General features: G+C 52.2%; 1 protein-coding gene across 2 annotated transcripts in view; it reads right to left on the reverse strand.

Annotated features, from left to right (window-relative positions):
* Positions 1–497: 497 nt before the first annotated feature.
* TBX4 (T-box transcription factor 4) overlaps positions 498–23,511 on the reverse strand; it is a 28,555-nt gene continuing 5,541 nt past the window's right edge. The window contains exons 3-8 of one of the 2 annotated variants that reach the window (XM_019026527.4): positions 19,629–19,748; positions 17,914–18,061; positions 6,810–6,962; positions 5,628–5,716; positions 5,278–5,507; positions 498–2,674 (exon numbers count right to left, since the gene is read on the reverse strand). In XM_019026527.4, the coding sequence (XP_018882072.1) occupies positions 2,058–2,674; positions 5,278–5,507; positions 5,628–5,716; positions 6,810–6,962; positions 17,914–18,061; positions 19,629–19,748 (1,357 nt within the window). In that variant the 3' untranslated portion in view covers positions 498–2,057. Of the gene's footprint in view, positions 2,678–5,277; positions 5,508–5,627; positions 5,717–6,809; positions 6,963–17,913; positions 18,062–19,628; positions 19,749–23,511 lie in introns of both variants that reach the window. The other variant, XM_019026526.4, reaches the window with a different exon arrangement.

Here is a 23,511-nt window from a genome sequence, read left to right on the forward strand (position 1 = left end):
CTTGACTCACCCATTCTGGGGTGATGGTGGTGATGAGCTCGTGCCCCTGACTGCTCCAGGAAGCCCCCCGCACTGACTCGAACCTGCTCTTCGGTTCCTTTTCTGAAGCAGCTGCATAAATCCCACCAGGAATTCCCTACTTATGAGACCACTTCCCCCAAATGGCCAGCTTATGTGTTGACTGCTGAAAGGAGACAGATTCCTGCTTTACTGCCTGCCCGCCCTTCTGGGGTCTTTGTGGACCCTGGAGTCCAGATTCATAACCCAGGGAGTAGCATGAGATCAAAGGTGCAATTGCTCTGTGGTCCAAAGTGACTTCACTCTGAGCTCAGAGGCTCCACGGTACACGGTTCAGAGGTACTGAGGGCCTCACCTGACACTTGAGAAAAAAAATACCAGCAAAAAAGAGGCAGAGGCCATTGCAGAGCCAAGAAATGACAAGTCAGTAATAAAGAGCATCCACACACTTCACAGTTGTAAAATGGCTTTATGTTCCGATATGCAAAATAAAACATCCATGCTATATAACAAAACACTTGAAGTTCCATATCACCTGTTAGCTAATGTGTTTTCTAAAAAAGCCTTATCTGTAGTGTGTGTGTGTGTTTATATATATATATTTATTTATTTATATGTTTTATCTAAACCATTCTTAGTTTTTAATATCAAACATGTAATAAAAATTTAAATAGATGTCTTTCCAAATACCCCCTCCAACGTTTATTTTTATTAAGTTCATTCATTTGTAGAAAGCAAAGCTGAATTTGACATGTGGCCTGCATTTGTGAGAGAGAGCGATATATAATATATATATTTATTTATATAATATATAAATAGCTATTCAGCATGCAAAGAGTTTAGTGATTTCCCAAGTTTGATGGAGAGTTCACCCCAGCCACACTGATGGCCTGGTGGTGTTCGATGCTAAAACGCAGAGCTGAGGACTTTGTGAGCGCCACACTGGAGAATTCTCTTTGCTCCTCTGAGCTCACCGGCTGAATTTACTGGAAGAAACAAATTTTTTTTAATTATCTTTATTTCTGTTGGCCTTTCTCACTCCAGAAGCGTAGATTTTCTGAGAGCAGAACAGGCCCTGGAGATGCCAGACATCAGCTCCAGTGTGGCCTCCTGGGGATGATGCCAGCTGAGGCGTGTTTCATAATTGCCCATCATAGGATGCAGATGGTATGGTGCCTGGGAGGCCGACTCTCCACACACCAGAGTGAGAGACTGTATGTTGGGGACCTAGGGGGAAGGGCTCTGTACTTTATTACAAAATCTGAATGATGACAGAGATGCTACTGGTTGCATTTTCCCTCCTCTTGAAGGGAAAAAAAAAAACCTTTAAAAATACCCCTCAGGTGACATTCAGCACATGACCCTTTCCGAACGTCGTCCCTCAGACCTCAGAGCTCCGGTCATCAATGTCTAGGCCACTCACTGAGCAGCCAGCTGTACTATCAAAGTACACGTTGTAGCTTAGCTGAGCCCACCTCTCAGGCAGTCTCACAGACTCTCCAGAAGTCAAAGGAGTGGGCCTCCTGCTACCAAAACCAGAGTCTCAGCTCCCCTTGCAAAGAGAAGGCCAGGAACTCTAAGGTGTGCACAGAGTCCTCACACCCCAGCAGCGAGAATCTTCCCGCCCCAGCAGTGAGAATCTTTCCCCATGGGAGAGACCTCCCCACCTGGCCCCTGAGTAAATCAACCATTATAAAACCCTCTCAATAACTCATATGAACCCTCCACTCCCATCCCACCCACGGGCATGTCAAGAGATGTCAGATAACAATAGACCCAGGTCCTGCAGCCAAAATCACTTCTTAGATAAATGCGGTGTTTTTTTTCCTTGTCATGACCTCAGTTGTATGTCAGAAGATAGATGCTCTCCAAATACATACATGCTCGTGCGCACACACACACACACACACACACACACACACACACACACACACACACACACTGGAGTACCTTCCTGTGTTTCTTGGTAGAGTGCAGGCCACCCACAGAGGTTAATACTGGAGCAACACGGTCCCGGGGCTATGGAGGAGACGTGAGCGTCATCCGTCAGTCCAGTTCTCCACAGTCCCCATTCCTGAATGGTACTGTAAGGAAGATTCTCGGGACAAGGAGAAGGTTTGAGAGTAGAGAAACTCATTGGCAGCATTTAGATGTGGCGAGGGTGGCTTCCTCTCACACCCTGGGGGGAGGCTGCGCTCTCTTGGGAATGAGGCGCTGGGCCCCCGCTCTCGGACCTGAGACTGGGAGAGCTGATTGTAGACACTGAAGTGGGCATTTCCTGGTGGCTGGGAGCTCTGAGCGGAGAGGGTGGGCAGCCGCGGCATCATGGTGGTGGCAGTGAAGTGCGTGGGGAAGGGCTGGTACGGCACAGTCTCCATCGTCTGCACGCTATAGCTGGTGTACGGCGACACTGAAGTCCACATGTTACAGCTCAGCGGAGGTGGGGGCAGGTCGTCCACCCCAGACACCCCGGCAATCTCGGGCCCTGAACCTGAGTACATACATGCTTCTCTGGGGGTCACCTCACTGCAGTAGGAGGGGCTCAGCATTTGCTGGTCGTAGGGAGGGGGGGAACGGAAATAGTGATCCTCCCCCACCGAAGAGGGGGCTTCCAGATAGGATCGCTTGCAAGGTAAGTCCAGGTGGCGGGTACCGTCTGCTGAAAGACAAAGTAACATTCAGGAAGAACCATTTCCACCAGCCCAGGCCCCAGAGCACCCTGCTGGATGCTGGGACAGCCTGTCCTTGTCCCTCCGCGCCCGCCCTCCCCATGTTGCCATGGCACTCCCAGAGCCATTTCAATCAGCCACAGCTTTTATAGGGTTGCAGGTGCCAAGAAGTGGTCAGATTATGGACCCTACTCAGAGGCCACGGGGGACACCACATCACCGGACACTGAGGGCCAGGCTTAGCCAGGCAGCACTCGGCTTTGATCCTTCGCCAGCTTGACTCTTGGGAGAGTGAGAGGCCTTGGTGTGCAGTGGCATTCTCAGGCTAGGCCCTCCCTGGCCAAGGAAAGTAGAGGCACTTGCCAGGCCAGCCCATGCCCAGAGGCCACATCTGTCTGAAGTAGCCAGAAAATTAAGGCCATGAGGTTTCTGCCTCCATCCTCAGCTCCCAGGAAGACCTCAGGGAGCCAAAGCCACTTGTAGGCATGTTTCTGTTGCTTTTAGAAGATGAACTAACCTCACATGTGTTTAAAGAAGAGCCATCAGATTTTTACTACACAGATTCCAACACCACAGTGTCTACAAAATTAAGAAATAGAATTGATAATAAGTGAAAAAGGTGACATACTTTTCAGGCTAAGCAGATACTCTGGGGAAAGATGACATCAGATGCCACAAATCATGTATGTGTGCCTTTTGACATCCTCCACAAGGAGGGCCTAAGTATCTGGAGTGGCATGACCTCCCCTGGGATCCAGGGCTGACCCAGGCCTGAGGGTTTGGGGAGCAGCCCACTGAGCCAATTTAAGAACACTCATCCGGGCTGGGTGCAGTGGCTCACACCTGTAATCCCAGCACTTTGGGAGGCCAAGGTGGGCGGATCACTTGAGGTCGGGAGTTCGAGACCAGCCTGATCAACATGGTGAAACCCCATCTCTACTAAAAATACAAAAATTAGCTGGGCATGGTGGCATACACCTGTAATCTCAGCTACTGGGGAGGCTGAGGCAGGAGAATCACTTGAATTCGGGAGGCAGAGGTTGCAGTGAGCCCAAATTGCACCATTGCACTCCAGCCTGGGAGACAGAGAGAGACTCCGTCTCAAAACAACGATAACAACAACAACAACAAAAACCCCACGCATCCATGGCTCATCTTGGCCTCCCTCCTCCTGTTTTCTCCAGGGATTCATTCGGGGAGCTCTGTGTGTGCGCCCACGGGGCTGGAAGCAGAGGGGCTAAATGGGTGTGAAGGCCTCTGCTCACCTCTCTCCTCTGCCCCTGCTCACCTCTCTCCTCTGCCCCTGCTGGTGGCATCTGCCCTGCCCAGGGAGACCTGCTCCTCTCCCTTGCCCAGCTCTCTCCTTTGCCCCTCACTCAGCCCGATTCTCCGTCTTCTCTCCAAATCCCTCTCTTCTCCCTGAGCTAAGCTCTTGATCGTGGCAGGTGGCCTACTCACTCTAGGTCAAGACTGGGCAAACTTTTTCTGCAAAGGACCAGATAGTAAATATCTTAGGCTTTGTGGGCCGCAGGGTATCTGTTGCAACTACGAAACTCTGCTGTTGTACCATGAAAGCAGCCATAGACAACCTGTAAGTAAATGAGTATGGCTGTGTTCCAATAAAACTTTATGGACACTAAAACTTTAATTTCACATAATGCTCACATCTCATGAAATATTCTTTTGATTTTTTTCAATTGTTCTGAAATGTAAAAACTATTTTGTACAGGTAGCAGGCTGGGTTAGGTCCGAAGGCCACAGTTTGCCAACCCGTGCTGTAGGTCATTGAGTTCTAATGAGACTTGTACAGGGAATCTCAGAGCTCTGCTGGGCTAGTCCCTAGGACCAGGGCTGAGGGAACATTCCGGATGGCAAGCAAAAGTCCCCAGGCTCATTCCGAGGGGAATTTCAGCAGCCCCATGAGGTCTTCTGGTGGAGTAACACGAATTGTTGCAATTCTATCCATGGAGGAATCAAGACCTGGCACAGAGCACAGATGTGATGGTGCCCAGCTCCGGGCTCCTCCTCTTTACGAAGAGGCCTGGCACAGAGGGTGCTGTGGCTTGTTTTCCCAGCCCCCACCTACATCCACAATAGCTCATCTCAACTCTCAAGCAGCCTCTGCAGATCCTGGAAGGAATGATTGGGTGGAAGGCCCTGCACATGAGACACCAAGTCCTCCCTGTTCTGGAATTGAGGTTGCTTTGACAAATAACAGCCCCAATCCCAAAACCTCTGGACTGGGAAGTGTCAGCCTCTTCCTGCACTTCCAGGCAGAGCCCAGCTCACCCCATGAGGCTCTCAGAGCAGTGACTGCAGAGCAACACTCAGAAAGGTGTCTGGGGACACCGGGGCTACAAGCTGTCTGTGAGGGTTCCAAAGGCAGCATGAGAGATGAGAACCAGCATCCCTGCACTGCAAAAGATGGCCCTGCGCCCAGCTGTGATCCCTAACCCTTCAGGCCCACTCTCCCAGGCCACACAAGCACGAGATGAGTGTGTGTGTGTTGGGGGGGCGCTGCAGAGTGGTTTAGGGGAGAGCCTCACCCCTCCTCTGACCCTCTAGGGCTTCTAGACCAGGAGGGCCCTACCTCGTCTTTTCAGGCAGTGATAGAAGAGGCCTGAGTCCCTCTGGGTTGGAAAGGTGCTGAGGGGCAGGTCCTGCGGCTCCGGGAGCTGTGAGTGTGCCCCGTTCTCGTGCTGGTAGTGCTGGAGTGCCTGGTGGGTGCCGAGCAGGGGGCCCACGTCCGGTGTGGCTGAGAGCTGGGGGGAGATGAGCCTCTGCCTCATGATGCTTTTGGAAATCACGGGGTATTCTTTGCTGAAGGGGTGGGGAGGACAGGAGGAGAGACAGGAAGAGAGTGAAGATACATCGAGGGTCACAGAGGCCACGTGCCTGAATCCCATCTGCCCACCCCACCCCCAGGCTACGCAGCCCCACCTCTGCAGTCGGGCCACACGCAGGTCACTGTCATCACTGCCCCGGAATCCCTTGGCAAAAGGGTTGTTCTCAATTTTCAGCTGGGTGATCTGTGGGGAGAAAACACATAGGGTCACCAGTGTGAGGCACACAAATGTGTCTCAGTTTCCACATTTGTAAATGGGATCATAACATGTAACCTCCCTCCCTCAGGGGTCGCTCTCCAGCCTCACCGCTTCTCAATACCCTCCTTGGGGAGGAGGGTGGGACTGGACTGGCCTCTGGCCCTCCCTCCTCCCCAACCCCAGGCACAGGCAGAACTGGGGCAGGTCTGGGGAAGTGGGCCTTGCCATTCACACCTGGTTTGTCCCCGGCTCCCTACTCCTTGCTGTCCACCCTCTGATTCTTTCTCCTGCTCCCCAACCCTCTGCACTGCCAGGCTTCTGTCCCCATGGGTCTCTCCTGGGGACCTGTAACATCTTCCCAGTGAGCATCCCGGGCCTGCTGCCTGAGTCTGTGCAACTACATCAGGCTCTGAGTGACCGTTCTAGATGCAGTTCCGACTCTGTCACTCTTCTGCCTAAAATCCACCACAGCCACGGCCCTTCCCCAGTGACCCCTGCCCACCTTGCCAGTCCCCATGTGCGTACTGTGGAAAGCAGACGGGCGGCAGAGCACGGCTGTCAGTGACTGGGACGCAGTGGGGGTGGCCGGGCTGGGCAGGGCAGTAGTGAGGGTGGGAGGTGGCTGGGGCGCCTCCTATCACAGCCTGGGAAGGGCCTCCGCTCAGGCTCTGCTTCCACACCCCAGCTGACAGCACCCCAGGGCTCCTATCCCCATTCCCTACCCCTGTCTCTGAAGGCACCAGGAGATGAGCCAGGAGAAAGAACACTGTGGAATGAAAGGGCCCAAAGCTCAAACCACAAGGCAGACTCCAAGCTCCTGGTTTTTACAGTTGCCAATTTTCTCCATTCCCCAAAACACAGAGACCGTAATTCCTCTGTGCTGGAGATGGACATATCTAGGGTCCTTTTCTGTTCCTCATTCGATTTGCTCATGGCTCCGAGGGACTCTAGGCTTCTGAGGTCCCTGCACTGGGCCTGCCCAAGCCCTGCTGGGACTCTGGCTTCACACTCTGCCTCTCTGCATGGTGGAAGAGAACACAGGGTGGTGTTAAGTGGGGCTGTGGGGCAGTGGCTGTACCTTGTGATTCTGGTAGGAGGTCACAGAGATGAAGGAGGTCTCTGGGAACAAGTGGGTGCAGAAAGCAGTGTTTTTGGAGCCGAAAGCATTGTTCTCATCAGCCTTAACGATGTGGAGCCGCGGCTGGTACTTGTGCATAGAGTTGAGGATGATCTGGAAGAGAAGGGTCTCATGCTGAGCTCCAGGTCCCCATCTGCAAGCCCCAGGCCCTTGACCTCATTCATCTGGCCCTGGCCTGGTTTTTCTCATTCTCCTCAAAGCCCAGGATCCGGGGCCTACTGACCAGGACTGGAGCTCCCAAGTGAAGAACCAGGCCCCTGGGCCCCAAACTCTCCCCACCCCAGCCCTACTTAGCCTCTCTGCACCAGCACTAACGCCCAGCCCCAGGCCCTCCTTGATGTGACCAATTGATTCACTGTGGTAATGGAGAACTTGAGTAAGCCCTTAACACTGTCAAAGCCCACTGTGAACTCAGCACAGTGTAGCAGGTGGAATTCTGAGCTGTCAGCAAAAGTCCAGGGTGCCACCGAGTCACTGTTTGATCTCAGACAAGTCACTGGGCTTCTCTGTGCCTCAGTTTCCACATTTGTAAATGGGATCATAACATGTAACCTCCCTCCCTCAGGGGTCCCCCTCCAGCCTCACCTCTTCTCAATACCCTTCTTACACATGACCTGCCTCTTCTAGAAATACTTGGGTTTTGCAGGATGAGAGAGAGGGAAAAAGTTGAGGAAAATGTCCCACTGTAACTTTTTTTGTCACATTGCTCATTTGTTCATGCATTTCTTTTCTTTCCTTTCTTTCTTTCTTTTTCTTTCTTTCTTTTTTTTTTTTTTTTTGAGATGGAATCTCACTCTTGTTGCCCAGGCTGGACTGCAGTGCCGCAATCTTGGCTCACTGCAACCTCTACCTCCTGGGTTCAAGCGATTCTCATACCTCAGCCTCCCAAGTAGCTGAAATTACAGGTGTGCTCCATCATTTCCAGCTAATTTTTATATTTTTAGAAGAGACAGGGTTTCACCATGTTGGCCAGGCTGGTCTCGAACTCCTGACCTCCAGTGATCCGCCCACCTTGGCCTCCCAAAGTGCTGGGATTACAGGCGTGAGCCTCCGCACCTAGCCTTGTTTATGCATTTCTCAACGTTCACAGAGGCCTGCTGACGGTGTGCTGGGGAGACCCAAATGTATCCTGCCTTCAGACCTGCCCAAGGCCGCTCCCAGCCCTCAGAGAAGCTCTTCAAGCGTTCAAGGTGCCAAGGTAGGAGATGGCACAGTTTCCAAAATAGTGCCATAGAAGGCAAGAGGCCCTTGAGGATGCCATGGGCTGGGGGAGGCGGGTTGCCGCGGCTGGACAAAGCTTAGCAAAGCGCCCTGGAGGCGCGGCTGCCAGAGCCCCCGGGGGCCGCTCACAGTAGTTGCTGCTCCAAACCTGCTTCATTTGGCTGCGCCCCACGGTAGCAGCTGCATCATGTGCCATTAAAATGTATTTTTTATCGTTGACATTTGCCAGACGCCCTCCCCATTGAAGGCAGGACCAGGAATTTGGGGCATTTTATCAGCCCTGCGGCTTCTGTTAACCCTTTGGTTTCTGTCCTGGCCAGGCCAGGCGGGCCCTCGGGTCCCCTTCCCCTCTGAGCTCCCCTCTCTGTAGCTGGCAGTGCCCTTTCCTTGGGTTGGTTGTTGGGCTGCCGCCCTTCTAGGTTTCCAGGGATGGGACCTGGTACTGACGCTTAATGAAAGGTTTAACCTGTTAGTGACCAGAGTGCCAAGAGAAAGGCCAGAGTCAGGCTCTTTTATGGCAAGCCTTGGCCAAAGTCTTAGTCTGGGAAGACTCTGCTCTTATCGTGCCCTGGGACACAGGGATAGCCTAGAGAGCCAGCTCAGCTGAGGAATGGGTGGGCCAGGACCTGGGCTGTGGGTACTGGCCTTCCCTGGGCTCCTTGGTTGAGCTGGGTGACTCCATCCAGCAGGAACCACACTTTCTGCCTTCTGCACTGGCCACTCCCATCTCAGCCCTCAGTGACAAACCTCCGGACCTTCACGAGGCAAGTACATAACTCCCAAACCCCAAACCAGGTCCTGCAGCTGGGGACCTGCTGCCCGACTGGGGGCCTGCCAGGTGAGGAATGCAGAGTGAGGCTACAGGACACAGGTCCTGCTCAGAGAGGCCTCGATGTCTGTCCCTTTCCAGGACGCTGGGGATGCTCCTGTGGCGAGAGGAACTGGGCCTGGAAAACACCTCCCAGCCCCTTTAGGTGACTCCATCACCATGCACTATTCACAGAGCTGCAGGCATCCACAAAGGACCCACGTTCCCGGAAGATCCAGCAATGGAATACCTGGGAGGTGGCCCGATAGCTCCAGGAATGCCCAGTTCCTACCTGCGCACCTTTGCACATGCAGGTCCCTCTGCTGTCTTGATCTTCCTTTCCCATTCTTTTCTCACCTTCTGGGCCTAACATCTCTTCTAGGAAGACCCAGGTCTTCCAGGAAGTCTCAGGTACAAGGGCCTGCTCTGAACGCCCAGTTCTGAAACTTACTTCTCATGTGTTATCTACCTTGTTGTCATTCTGCATCTTAGTGGCTTCCTATTTCTTCTTGTCCCTTCAATTAAACTCTAAACTCCTCAGGAGAAAGGGCTATACCTTTTATCCTTTTGTACCTCCAGGCTCCTTTGCCCCCAGATAGGATCTAGTGAGTGCAAGGTCGGGTTTGAGAGTGGGAAGATCTGGGCCACGACCACAAACCCTCCGTGGGAACGTGGGCAAGTCCCCTCCTCTCTGGTCTTTGCTTGCTCACTAAAGATGAGATCATCTCTAAGGCATTTCCCAGGTCAAAAGTGGTGATGAAACATGTGCAGAGATGATCTCCCATGAGTTTCCCGATGTTCCAGCTCCTTGGCATGAAGGCCTCCCCCAGTCACTCTAGCTCTCCAAAGGTGGCAGCACAAAGGGAGAACAGAGACCGTGGGCTGAGAGAACCCAGGACAGAGCCATAGGCACCAGCACCTCATGAAGGCTGTGCAGGACACTAGGACACATGGCAGCAGCCACCCTGCTCCTGTGACACCTGGGCAGTCACAAGCAGTTGTGGGCTGGTCAAAGCCCTGGGTATCATCATCAACTCCCCTTCTCCTCACTGTCATCCACCTCCAGGTCCACTCAGTGACCGATTCCTGTGACTCTATCTATAAAACAAAAGCCCCTCCATTCCCTTTGCACACCCCTGCTTCAGGCCCCACCATCTTTGGCTAGGCTGCTAGGACAGCCTCCCCCTACCTCCATCTACTTTCTCTCCATTTCCTCCTGAAACACATCCCATCAGTTCACTCCCCTGCTCAGAACCTTCTGGGAAATTCAGGAAGATGTGCATTGCTTAAGAGCAGGGCCTTTTGTATTTCCTCGTCTTTCCCCCACATCCCCTCCTACCACTGCTGCCAGTATATGGGGCTCAATAAATGCCTTATATACACAATCCACCTTTGATTGTTCCCTCTTGACCCTTGGAATAAAGGCCAAACTCCTTAGCCCGTCAGACAAAGTCCCTGATGACTAGGGTGGAGAGAGTGCCCAACACATCTTCCGAGACAGGGAACCAGCCAGGCTCACAGGGAAACCTGCAAAGAGGGAAGCTGCCAGTCCTACAGAGGCAGGTGGGAGCCACTAGGTGAGGGTAACCCCGGTCATAGAGAAGTCGAGAAGGGTGCAGACGCCTTCATGATCTCTGTTCACCAGCGTCAAGTCCTGAGCAAGCTCTTCTCCTTCTTCAACCACTGGGGTCCCCATCTATAAAGTGGGGCCTTTGACTAAGTGGTCCCAAGCACCCCTTCTGACTCCGACAGTCTAGAACCTGGACAGGTATCTGGAAGAAAGTCCCACCCATTGAGCCAAGACAAGTATAAACTTGAGCCTTAGTCCCATCAGCCGGGAGAATGTGAAACCAACTCAGTGACTCACACACCTGGCTTTGCTTGGAAGTTCCTCAGGCGCCACATTAAACTACTTTGCCAGAGTTTCACATTTATATTTGCTGCAGAGGATATGGGGCCAAATGGGCCAGCCACGTCAACAACCCCACTACATGACTGGTTCCGTCATCATCGTTTCACAGAAATGGGATTCATTATGTTCTGGCCACAATTCAGAAGCCTGTTCTATTTTAACAACTGCAATTGCGCCAAACATCCCTCTCCTCAAGAGATCGCCATAGCGTGCTTGGCCAATAAAGCCCAGATCTATCTACATTGGAATCACAGAACATTAGGGCATGGAGAGGCAGGCCATTGAGATCATTCGTGTCCAGCTCTCTAATTTTACAGATGACGAACAGAATGCTGGTAGTGGAGACGTGACTCGCCCAGGAACACACAGCTGGTTGGAGACACGGTCTGGAGCAGGATCCATATGGCCTGCGAGAGAGCACACACTGCTCTCAACAAGCTCAGAGTTAATGAGAAGGTGCCAATTAAACACTGTAAGGGACTTGGGTCAGCAGGCCCTACAGAACACAGAACACATGTTATCTGGATGCTAACCCCTCAAGAGTGTGGCTAATGTCCATTTTGTCAGATACTAAAACCAGATTTACCCTGCATCATAATTTTACTTTCTGTGACTACCTTCTCCATCATCCTTCTGATCCTCCCCGGCCCTACAAAGAGGTTAGGACAGTGACAGGATCTCAGCTTAAACACCAAAGAAGGAAAGAAAGAAAACTGAGACCCAGAATGATAAGAGGTGCATCCAAGGAAAATTCAAACTAGATCTAAGTCAGGGAGCCCATCAGCCCACTCAAGAGGCCTTGCCCAGGGAACCTTAGGCCTCACTCCTATGGGAGCAACACTGGGGTGGTACCGTGGGGCCTCCAAACCTTCCTGCCTTCTGCCACAGCAACAGCAGTAACAGCTGGCACTTACTGAGCATAGCTTATGTGCCAGGCCCTGTGCTAAGCCATTTACATCCACCATAAAATTAATCTTTACAGTATCCGTATAAAGTAGGCATTAATTATTATTGCCCTTATTTTAACAGGCAAGGGACTGAGGATCAGGGAGGTGCAGGCATTTTCCCAGCATCAGACAGCCGATTTCAGGCACAGCCAGAATTGGTACTAGTTTCCAAGCCTGAGTTCATACCTTAACCCAGCTGGGGAGGGTGGGACCTGATCTGGAGTTCAGGGCTTGCCACATTGTCAGGGATCAGCAAATGTGGGAGGAAAGGAGGAAAGAGGGAGATAAATAGCTCTGGGTCCCCACTGGCAGATTAGCAGCATAAGCTTTGGGGGGACATCTGCCCCTGGCAGGGGAAGTGGCTTTGCTGTCTGATTACCACCCCCTTCAGGAGTTTCTCATGCACTTACCATCCACCAGCACCCACTGGCTTGCCAGACACGGTGGCTAGGCACTAGGATGTCACAGTGATTGGAAACCTCATGGTTTACTATCTGGTGGGGTAGTCACATAGTAACCCCGAAAATGAGCAGAAATAAGTGGTGAGAAAATATAGTGAAAGAAAGGCTGCATTTATCATGGTAACAAATCAGGTGACACACCTAACAAGAAACGTGCAGGGCCATTTCAAGGAAACCTGAATACGTTTTGAAGGACCAGAAAACCCTCAGCAAATAGAAAAGCCTTCCTATCAGTCTTCTCTAAGTAAATTTATAATTTAAGGCAAATCCAATAGAAATACAAATAAGCTCCTTTTTTAACACTACAAGCTTATTCTAAAATTTATGTGAAAAAATAGACAAGACTAGCCAAGAAAACTCTGAAGAAGATCAAGGAGGCCCAGTCCTGCCAAACACTAAAACCTATTATCCAGTCTCAACAGTTAAAAGACTGGCGTGTGAACAGGCACACATTCATATAGGGATTTAGTGTTCAGAAATAAGGCACCTCAACCAGGGGAGGAAAGGTGACAACTCAATTAGTGATGCTGGGACAACTGGATAGCTCTGTAGAAAAAAAGAAAAATTGGATTCACACCTCAAATCAATGCCAGGATAAATTTCAAAAGGATCAATGGTTTAAATGTAAAAATAAATCCATAAAATACTAAAAGAAAAGTCCCTTATAAGTAAGGAGGGGATTAGGGCTTTCAATAACTCAAAATCCAAAATCTATAAGGAAAAGACTGGTCAATTCAATCAAAAGCGTCGGTGTGGGAATATCACTACAGGCAAAACCAAATGACAAATTATAACCTGGACATGTGTAACTCATCACAGATAAGAGCTACATCCTCCTAATTTATAAGAGTTCCTAGAAATTGATATCAAAAACCTACAAGAAAAATGAGCAAAGGATGAGAACAGCAGTTCACAGGAGAGGAAATTTATTAAAAGAAGATGCTTAACCTTACTCATAATAAAGGAAATGCAAATTAAAGCTAACACTGATATCCACATTTCACCTGTCAAACTGACAAAAATCCACAAGTTTGCTCTCCCACCCTTATTGGTAAGGCCACAGCAGTGGTGGAAATATATACATCAGTACAGCTCCCATGGAGGGGAATTTGGTGATATTTTCAAAGTTACAAATCCATGTACCCTTTGAACAGGCCATTTATCTCACAGATATACTTGGCACAGCATAAAATGGCATATGTACAAGCTTAATCAGAAGAGCAAAGAATAAAAAAACACCTAATTCCTTCAACAAGAACTGGCTACATGATTTCTGAAACAATCATTTTGATAAAATTCTATGCAACTGCAGGCCGGGCGCGGTGGCATGTGCCTGCAATCCCAGCACTTTGGGAGGCCGAGGCAGGTGGATCACCTGAGGTCAGAGTTTGAGACTAGTCTGATCAACATGGTGAAACCCTGTCTCTACTAAAAAAAAAAAAAAATACAAAAATTAGCTGGGCATAGTGGCAGGCACCTGTAATCCCAGATATTCAGGAGGCTGAGGCAGGAGAATTGATTAAACCCGGGAGGTGGAGGCTGCAGTCAGCCAAGATCACACCATTGCACTCCAGCCTGGGCAACAAGAGCGAAACTCTATCTCAAAACAAATTAAAATAATAATAATTCTGTGCAGCTGCAAAAGGGATGAGGAAGCCCTCTCTGAATAGACTATTCTCCAAGAGATATTATTAAGTTTACAGAGCAAATGCAAAAAATGTTCTATAGTATGCTACCTTTTGTGTGTAAAAGAGGGGATTCCAGATTACACATTCTGCCTATGTGCAAAAAAAAAAAAAAAAAAATGCTGAAAAGAAATTGGCAGCCGTGGTTGCCTGTACTGGGGGTTGAAAGAAACAGTGGATCAGGAACAAGTAGAGAGAGATGTCGTATTGTAGACATTTTAATTTATTCAATGATTTATGTTTAAAGCTTGTGAAAGTATTTCCTATTCATAAATAAAATTTTAAGATGCAAATAGGTATAAAATTATAACCTTGGCAAGTACTAGCATGAAAAGGTGCATAGTGCTCTGACAGCATGGAATGAGGACCCCAACCTTTCTCTCTGAAGAAGATGCATTTGAGCTTGTATCTCGCAGCTCAGGAGTAGCTACCTAGGCGAAGAAGGTGGGAAAATAGTCCCAGGCCTAAGGGTGTGGCAGTCAGGCCTATGCCAGTTATGAAGCCCAGTGGCTAGAAGGAAGTCGCATATTAAGGGGACTAATGCGTGCTACTTTGTGACTGAGGAACTGCAGCCCACACCTCTAGCCCAGGGGCTAATGCAGCCCCTCCAACAGTTGGACTCACTGTGTCAGAAATCATAAACTGGCCCTCCCTCCTCAGCAATCTGGGATACCTGCATGCCACCATTTCCTCATCGTGCTACAGGATACAGGTCCCACCTACGCCCCAGTGAGGCCCTCCCTGACTTCCTGAAGCCCAGGTATTGCTAGAAGCTTATTCAGAAGAGGAGAAGGGAAGAAAGCCGAGGGAAGCAGTTTCCTTTCCCATCTCATAGTCGCCTGGCACAGGACCCTGCTGGGCGTGGGAGGTAGTGGCAGGCAGGAGGGACAGTGGGCAGGCAGCTTCTGTGGCCAGCAGAACAGCAGAAGCAAAGCTGAATTCGGGCCACCTGGAGGCAGCTCATCCAGCCCCAGCCCCATGGTCCTTTCTGCTCCAGCCTGGCCCAACCTCAGGACTGGAGCTGACTCCCAGGTCTGAATCTGCCCTCCTGAACCTGCCTTCCAAGGTTCGGACTGGAAAATTCCTTGTGGATTTCTGCTGTGAAGGCTTTCCTAATCCCACAGCAAAAACCCACAAGGAGTGTTCTAGTGGGAGCTCAGTCCTTTTAGGAGGTTCTGGCCATGTGGTCTGAGAGTTTCCTGTTCCAGGGCCCCATGTGCCATACAGGACAGGCTACCAGGCCCAAGACTTCAATCTAAGGTCCTCAGACTTCAGAGAAGAGCAGCATTCATGGAAGAAAGGAATCTTGAATGATAGGAAAACCCGGATTATCCCAAAATAGCTGTTCCACACCCCCGCCCCCGACAGTCAGGGCTTCCTGCTCTTTGAAGCCTTAAGGCACCAGCAAGCAGACACATGGGCTCTCAGCCACCCTGCTCATCTCCTGGGATGAGGAAATGGGATGGCTTGGGCCCAGGGATCTCCAAGCTAGAAGGACACTGAGTCCACCTGTTGGACCCCAAGATGATACCACAGCCACTCTCATGAGCTCTCAACTTGCCCTTTCGCGAGGAGAGAGCCCACCCTTTGGGGCAGGAGTTGGGGGTGAGGGCTGCCAATAGGAGGCAGCTGCTCAAGCTCCTGGGATACTGTGAGGATCCCCAAGAAAAGTCCAAGCCCATGTGGCTGGAGAAAGTCCCTTGAGGCCTGGAAGCTTTCAGGGCAAGCTGAAAATGTAGAAGTGGTTGTGCAGAAGGAAGGGCAATTCCCAATACAACGTGGCTTTTCCCCAGCCTCTTGCACTGAGAAGCCAAGAAGGGTGACTCCTTCATCCTTCAGTGGGAGCTCACCACTCCCACGGGCACGGGCCAAGAGGCAGAAGAAAATCAATGTCCAAATGGGTTGCTGGGCCCTGATAGGTCTCTCCACAGCCCTTGTCTGAATGGCCAGAGGCTGCTCCCTCTTCAAGGGTTCTCTAAATAGGTGAAGATACCGCAGCGAGAGCCTTGGGTACAGAAAGGCAGTGGAGAAGCCCAGAGACACTGGACCTGGAAGCAGAAGGCCTGGGTCTGAGACGGTACCTGGGCCCTGCCACACCCACAGGGCTGTTGTAGCCAATAAACTGCAAGTACTGGGTAAGTGTGGGGATGAAGGGAGAAGGAAAATGCTCTGCGTCCCACTCATCCAGGGAAAAAGCTAAGTTCCTGTGGGTAGTGTCCCTTTCATCAAGGCAAGGGAAGCCCCAGGCAGGCATGGCAGATGTAGCCAGGGGCACCCCCAGCATCACAAGCCCATCAAGCAGCCTCACTGGCCCTGACTTCTATGCAGTTTATCACAAACCACTCACAGACCCAGGGAGAGCTACTGAAGAGGTTAGCCAGGCTGTGAAAAGCTACTGCTGGGCTGTGAAGGCCAGAGCGCTCTCTCCCACTTCCTAAAGAAGGCGCAGCTTTCCATCCCTTAACTCCCTCTGCTCTCGCTTTCTAGAGGTCAGGGAAGCAGAGGTGTCCTCTGAGACATCCCTGCAGCTGGCAGCCCTGACAACAAGCTGGCTCATCCAAAATCCTCTCCAGGTTTGGATCTCTAGGGACAAATGGCCACCCAAAGATGCAGCTCCCCACAAGCTCTGTATTCGCCCCCCATGGGGTCTGTGTGTGTGTGCAGTCGTGGGCCAGGTTCCCTAGCCTCCACACACAGAGACCCTCCCTACCCTTTGAGGCTGGTGCCACAGCCTGGCCAAGCATAGGAAGTTGGGTAGGAGTTGACTGGGAACAAAGTCTTGACCAGGATAGTGCCCAGGGAGACCCAGGAAGCCCCTCTGCCTCTCAGCTGAAATGCCTTGGGGCTTGGGGAGGTGGGAACTTGGCTGATCCTCCCCATTGGGAATCTGCCTGCCCTGTATGGGAAACCCGGTAAAGCGACTCACAAACCAGATAAGATAAGTCAGGAGTTGACTGCATTAATTAAACATTCTCCTAGCTGCTTGTTTATAGCTCACCAATGACTCAGAAGCGAACTGAATAGATTCTGAGAAATTAAAACTAGAAGCTCAATGCCAGTTACATACCCATCAATCAGAAAAGAAGCATGGCTGGAGTTTTCCATAGGAACTATGCTTCAGAGCTGGGACGTAAAAGCGGGACATACCTGCACATCTCGTAACCCCAACAGCCACACCTGCATCTCAAAGCCTCCACTGCCCCTGCCCTGCACTTCCCCAGAAACCACGGGCAGTCTCGAGGGGTGGGGCCTGTGCCCTGGCAGATAGTACCAGGTCCCCAGACTTCTGTTTGCCATACACTTGAGCTAAAAATTTCCACATAAAAATCTCTTTTTTGTGGACTTTCCAGGGCCAGATGGGGAAAGAATGAGCTTGGGCAGCCTGGATGGGGCGTCAGCAGCATCCCTGGGGCTTCAGAATCTCTTCTGTAAGGACCAGGCCAAATCCAGCAGGAGCTAACATGTGAGCCAGAGCAAGGTCTTTTCTTCCAGAAGCAGGCGGCTGTCAGGCCAGGCAGACGGTACACACCAAAGAGGGGCTTTGGAACATATCCGTGACTCTCGCTCGAAAAGGCTTACCCCTCTTGTGTTATGTTCCAGCAAGGCAAGATTTTGGGGAACTGAAGCTGAGATCTGACCCGTCACCTTTATCATCATAGCTGCCATTTATTTAGCACCTCCTATGTGCAAAGTGCTTCCTGTATACCCTCTCATTTAAGTCTCACAACCATGAAAGGTACATGTGGTCATCTCCATTTTCTAGACAAGGAAAGTGAGGCTCAAAAAGGCTGAGACAATTGTCCAGAGTTACCCAGCCAGTAAGTGGCCTGGAAGGAAGTCCAGCTCTCTGCAGGCCTCAGAGGCTTGAGCTCCTTCCCTAAACTGGTCAGTGAGCGCCAAAGCCTGGAGCTGGATCCCGGAGTGGATTCTCCCTATCCCCATCCTGGCCTGTCCCACCCCTAAAACTGCCCCAGACTTGCCTCCTGGGGCCAGGCAGCCCCCATGCTTACATGGCCAAAGGGGTCCAGGTGGTTGTTTGTCAGCTTCAGCTTCTGGAAGGAGACCAGCTGCCGCATCCAGTGGGCTCCTGTGGCAGGAGAATCCGGGTGGACATACAGCCTTCCTGGCATGGCCGGCTCAGCCTTCCCTGCCACCATCCTGCCAACAGAGCAGATGAGAGCAGGTGATTACTCCAGGGGCTGGTGAGGCCAGATTCCCCGTCCCCTCTTGGAGCAAACCCCCATTGACCAGAGAAAAAAATAGCTGCTGGTCCCACCACATTGTCAAATTAGTACTTCAAGGGTAGGAGTGTGAGGGACAGAGGAGAGAATGCTGAGGAGAGAGCAGTTCTGAATCTCCTTTATTTTACTGCAGTAGAAAAGAAAAGGGAGGTTACAGGGAAATGGGATCATTTAATTGAAGGACTGGGGCTAATCACAAAGATATTGTGAGGAGATTTAGGCACTTCTATGTATATTTACACTTATGATTTAAAATTTTTTTTCTTTTTAAGAGACAGGTTCTCACTCTGTCACCCATGCTAGTGGTATGATCATAGCTCCCTGCAGCCTCCAATTCCTGGGCTCAAGCAATCCTTCTGCCTCAGCCTCCCAAGTAGCTGTGACTACAGGCATGCACCTCCATGCCCAGTTAACTTTTTACATTTTTTACAGAGACAAGGATCTTACTATATTACCCAGGCTGGTCTCAAACTCCTGACCTTCAAGTCATCCTCCTGCCTCTGCCTCCAGAGTAGCTGGGATTACAGACATGAGCCGCTACACCTGGTATGATTATGATTGTCACATGTTATAAATTATATTATTTAGAGGGAGCTTCTCAGAGGACCTAGACAACTCTCAAAAGGCTTGTCCCCAAAACAATGGTAAGAAATTAATTGGTAGCTCTCCCCACAGCCAGAGCCTGCTCTGAGTTCTAGCCCAGAGAGGGAGAAGAAACAGAAACATGGCCCTTGCCAGGACGTGGCCACCAAATCCTGCCTGCTCGGCCCAATCTCTCCAGCTCTGTGGCTCACTTGCCACGGAGCCCAGTGTCCTGGCTGGCTGCTCGCTCCTGGAGCGCTGTTCCGAGCTCCCAGGCAGTCAGGGACTAAGGAGTTGGTTTCATGAAAGGTAGCCCAGCGTTTATTTACCTGGCCCCTTTTGGTTTTGTCCCTTTACCTCTCTATGTCTCCCAGCCCCTTGCCAAAGGGTCCCATCCACCAACCCCCTGGTGGAGCCTCACTTCGTCTGGATGGCTGGAGGGGCCTGAAGCCAAGGAGAACATGGAGAAACAGGAGAGTGCCCCCACACAGCAGGTAATGGCTTGCTCTTAAAGTCCCCAAGAGAACTGCTCCCATCTTCCCCACAGTGAAGCACTGACAGTCTAAATCTGGCCAGTGTTAATGATTTGTCTGTCACCTGACAGCATAGTCACCAAGTCCTGACTACCCATGGCCATAAGGAGAGTACAGACCCTTGCGATCCACCAAACTCCCAGACATGCAGCTGGTTTTCAGCCCAACCCCAGCCCCACCTGAAGCAGGCATGCAGACATTCACTGGCCACCTCAGCCTCCGCACAGCCAGTTCCAGGCAGTGGACTCCAGCCTGCAGACCTGGGCAGTCACTCAGGTAGCTAAGAAATCCCCCGGACAAAACACTAGGTGGGGGCGTGGCAAGTGGGCAGTTGAGGGAAGGTGGGTGATGCGGTCAGGGTCCACTTACCATTTGTTGTCACAGAACTTGTAGCGATGGTCATCGGCAGGGACAATGTCAATCAGCAGGATATACTTGGTCTTGGGGTTCATGCCTGTGACTTTTACCTTGTAGCTGGGGAACATCCTCCTGGGGGAGCCGAGGGGTGAGGCGGAGCGTGTGGACAGAGCACCAGGAGAGATGGAACAGAGTGAGCAAGGGGGCAGAAGGCCGCTAACAGATGCTGCCCTTTTGGCCAGCGATCCTGGCATTGGTCACAGCTGTGTGACCTGCACAACTCACTTCCCCCTCTGCCCGCGCTGCACAGTGAAAAGGTGGCACTGGCTGCTGTCTCTGAGCCCCTGCAGCTATCAGTCTGTGTCTAGGAGGAGAGTTTACACCATTTCCCAAATTCACTTATCCCCTCCCCCATAATCCCCTAAGACTTGGGGCTAGTGCCCATGAGCAGCTGAAGCACAGAGACCCCAGTCAGGATTGTGGGAGCAGATTCTGACGCCAACCTTGCTGCCTTAATTTCCCGCCTGTCCTTTGCCAGCCCACACACAACTGAAGTTCTGGGGTGCAGTTATAGGGGGCCGGAAACCCCCATCAGCTGCTTCCATAAATAATGAGCTGCCTCCTCTGGGTCATGCCTCTGTGGAAATCCTTAGGCCTAAAACCAGCTTGCAGGAAAACAGGAGACTGCTGTCCAAAACCCTGCTAGGTTTAGGTTCTTCCAGTGTGTCTATCGGGGGTATTTCTCCCTGTGAACACCTCACCTGGACCTGTGCACCCTGAGTATCAGGGGAAAGTCGGTCCAGGAGCCTCATGGATAAGAGAGGGCATGGATTCTGAAACCATCTGCCATGGTCACAGCCTGGACCCCACTGATAAGCCTTAGACAACTTGCTTGAACCTCTCTGTGCCTTGGTTTCCTTATCTCTAAAATGAGGATAACATTACCACCTATCTCATAGACTGCTGCGTGAATTACCACGGACCCCTGCTGCACTCCACCCTCAGCAAAGTAAATGGAGAAGTGGTATGACCTACTTCTGTGAAAATGGATTCACCAAAACCCAGAAAGTTTGTCATTTCCTGCAGCCCATGCTGAGGCTGTCAAGGGCCCTGAGGTTCAAGGCACACCCCTCAGCACATACGCACACACAACAGCACAGCGCATACACAAACGCTCTGGGCACAGCTCCCTCCCCTAGTCACTAGGTCCCTGACTTCACCAGAGGGAAGAACGGAACTTCCCACGATCCTCCTCAGACTCCATCCCCCACCCCAGCTGATCTTCCACAAAGGTGTTCCCCAAGAGAAACAGGATCCAAACCTAGCTGAAGACACAGTGAAGACACTAAGCCCCACTGAGCTGTGCCACTGCCCAGCTGGTCCACTCTGGGACAACCATCAGGTGGTTCTCTGCCTCTCACTAACCCAAGACAGTACGGGACCCTGGAGAAGCTGTCCAAGATGCCACAAACAGCTGATCAGAGGCCCCTATTTTGTCACCAGGGGCACCAGCTTACCTGGACAGAACAGGGCTTCCAGAAAAGATCAAGGCCTCTATAAGCTGGCAGGCCCTAAGCCCAGGCCAGGACCCCGACCAAGGTGGAGGGTTCACTTCCTTGCCAGCCCACGCCCCACCCAGCCTCGCCTGTGCCCCTCTCTTGCTGGAGGAGAGGCCTGTGCAAGCACTGCAGGGAGGGGATGTGGGGATGTGGGGTGTGTGTGCCCAGGCGCATGTGAGTGGTGTGCAAGTGCGCATGTGTGGATGTGTGCGTGCCTGGAGGGAGGAGGGAAGTTCTAGCTGCAAGTCTAGGGACTTATAAACCTTGTGGAAGAATTTGTCTCAGATGTCAATTGAAAGCATTTTCAAATGTCCACCCCACCCCCTCTCCAGGAATGGGGGAAGTGAGGGGCTCAGGAACCCAACCCTGCCTCCTGCTTACCAGCCCCCCTATGGGGCCTGGGGGCGCAGCTGGATCTTGCACCACCCTTTCCCGGCCCTGCCTCTCTCCTGGTGGGCCAACAGCTGAAGCAGGGAGGGCAGCAGCTGCCTCACCTCCCCCTTCCCTGGGGTAAGGCCAAGAATCCTGCCCCCTGCAGGCCACCATTTTGTAACTGCCACAGAAACAGCCACAAAATGGGGCAGCCCTGGCCATACTTGGGCTGGCCTGGCACCGGGGGCCTGCACTCAGCTTGTTTCCTGTCATCATTACAGGTGGCAACAGCAGAGGGCAGCCATGGCTTCCCTCCAGGGCCAGTGTCCACATAGGGGGCCAGGAGCGAAGGGCTCACTGCCACTTTGGCATGCGTCATAGCCTAGGCTGAGAGGAGGCTAAGGGGCCCTGGCCTTCCCCTCTCCTTCTCCCTGCTGGGCTTCATTTCCACAGCCCAGGAGGCCAGGCTGACACTGACTAAGTGCTTTCTGGAAGGCCTTTGAGGAGCCTGTTCTCTGCAGCCCCAGCTGGTGTCTTGGGACCTGGCCCCTGCTGGAAGCTGATCATAGGCCAGATTCCTGACTGATAAGGAGATGTGGGCATCGACACAAGGAAGGGGAGTACCTCCCAGCCTCACCTCCCCTGCCCACCAATTCCCCTCTACCTAAGGCAGCAGCGCTCAGAAGCCAAGGGACAGGGACGTATGATGTCTGGTCTGAATGGGGAGTTCAAAAGCCCTCTGCTGTGGCCTGAACTGCCTCAGGGAGTTCCATTGCCTTCAATGCAACAGATGTCTAGGTCTTGGCAAGGTCTAGTTGGGGGACTGCTTCTGAGCCATGCAGAACCCACTCTGGGGTGGGGTGGGGGGCCCTAAGCACTACCATTTCCCTGCCTAGGTGGCTCCAGAAGGAGGAAGGGTCCACCCAGCGTTGGGAAAGGGCTGCCTGTGAAAGTGAGGCCCCCTCTGTCCCCTCCATTGGCTTCCTGCCCAGGTTGAGGGGAGAATTCAAGGCCCCTTGGGCATCTGCCCTTGGGTTCTTGAAGGGACTAAAGTTGGTGCCTAGACGCCTGACTTGGGGGTGTTCCCCAGCGTGGCATGCCTCAGGCGACAGAGGCCAGGCTGGGTTTCGGAGCTGTGACTTCCTGTGAGCTCTGCCTCTCTAATGAAAGGTTTGAAATGATGGAGTGAGATGTAAATTGTTTCTGTGATTTATGACATAGAATGTACCTGAAAACCAACACCCTACGGTGGAAAGCAACGCCTCCCTGTTTGTGTGTTGGGGTGGGGGAGGTGACCAAGAAGGAAGACACTGTGTGTGCCGCCTGTGTCCACGCAGGCCCTGCCACCAGCGCTGGCGGTGAAGCCCGCCTGTCCCGGGCACTCTGCGCTCTACCTCTGGGTCCGCCCCAGCAAGCCCCCTCCTTGCGCGCTCCCCCGCTCCCCTCCCTGCACCCTCTCCCTATGCCTCCTACCCTCTCCCTGCTCCCACCCCGTCCTCCTGTCCCTCCCTCTTCCCAGCCCCTCGGCACGCTTTCCACGTGCCCCGCACCTTCTCTCCGCGCCCCAAGCGCCCTCTCCATGCTCCCCCAGTTCCCCGCGCGCCGTCGGGCTCCCGCGCCCCCAGACAGATAGGGGCTCCCCCCACCCCACCCACGGCACACGCGGAAACGGCTCCGCCAGGGGAATAAACAAGCCGCCTGCTCGCCGGCCCGGGAGGAGATGAAAGCCCGGGGCTTCTCCTCTGATCATGAAACAGGCTCTGAAAGGATGCGGAGCTGGAGCCTTTATCTATTCATACTCGGAAATAGCTTTAGAATGAACTGCTAAGATAAGCTTCCTCGGACGTTTCTCGGTGTTGGAGGCGCGCGGGGCGCGGGGCAAGGGTTTGGGGCTTTTTTCATTCTGGCAACAAACCCGTAACTGCGAACTCACTGCTGAGGGAACACGCAAGTTCTAGCTGTGC

The sequence above is a fragment of the Gorilla gorilla genome, chromosome 4, assembly GCF_029281585.2.
Source record: "Gorilla gorilla gorilla isolate KB3781 chromosome 4, NHGRI_mGorGor1-v2.1_pri, whole genome shotgun sequence".
Classification (NCBI taxonomy): domain Eukaryota; kingdom Metazoa; phylum Chordata; class Mammalia; order Primates; family Hominidae; genus Gorilla; species Gorilla gorilla.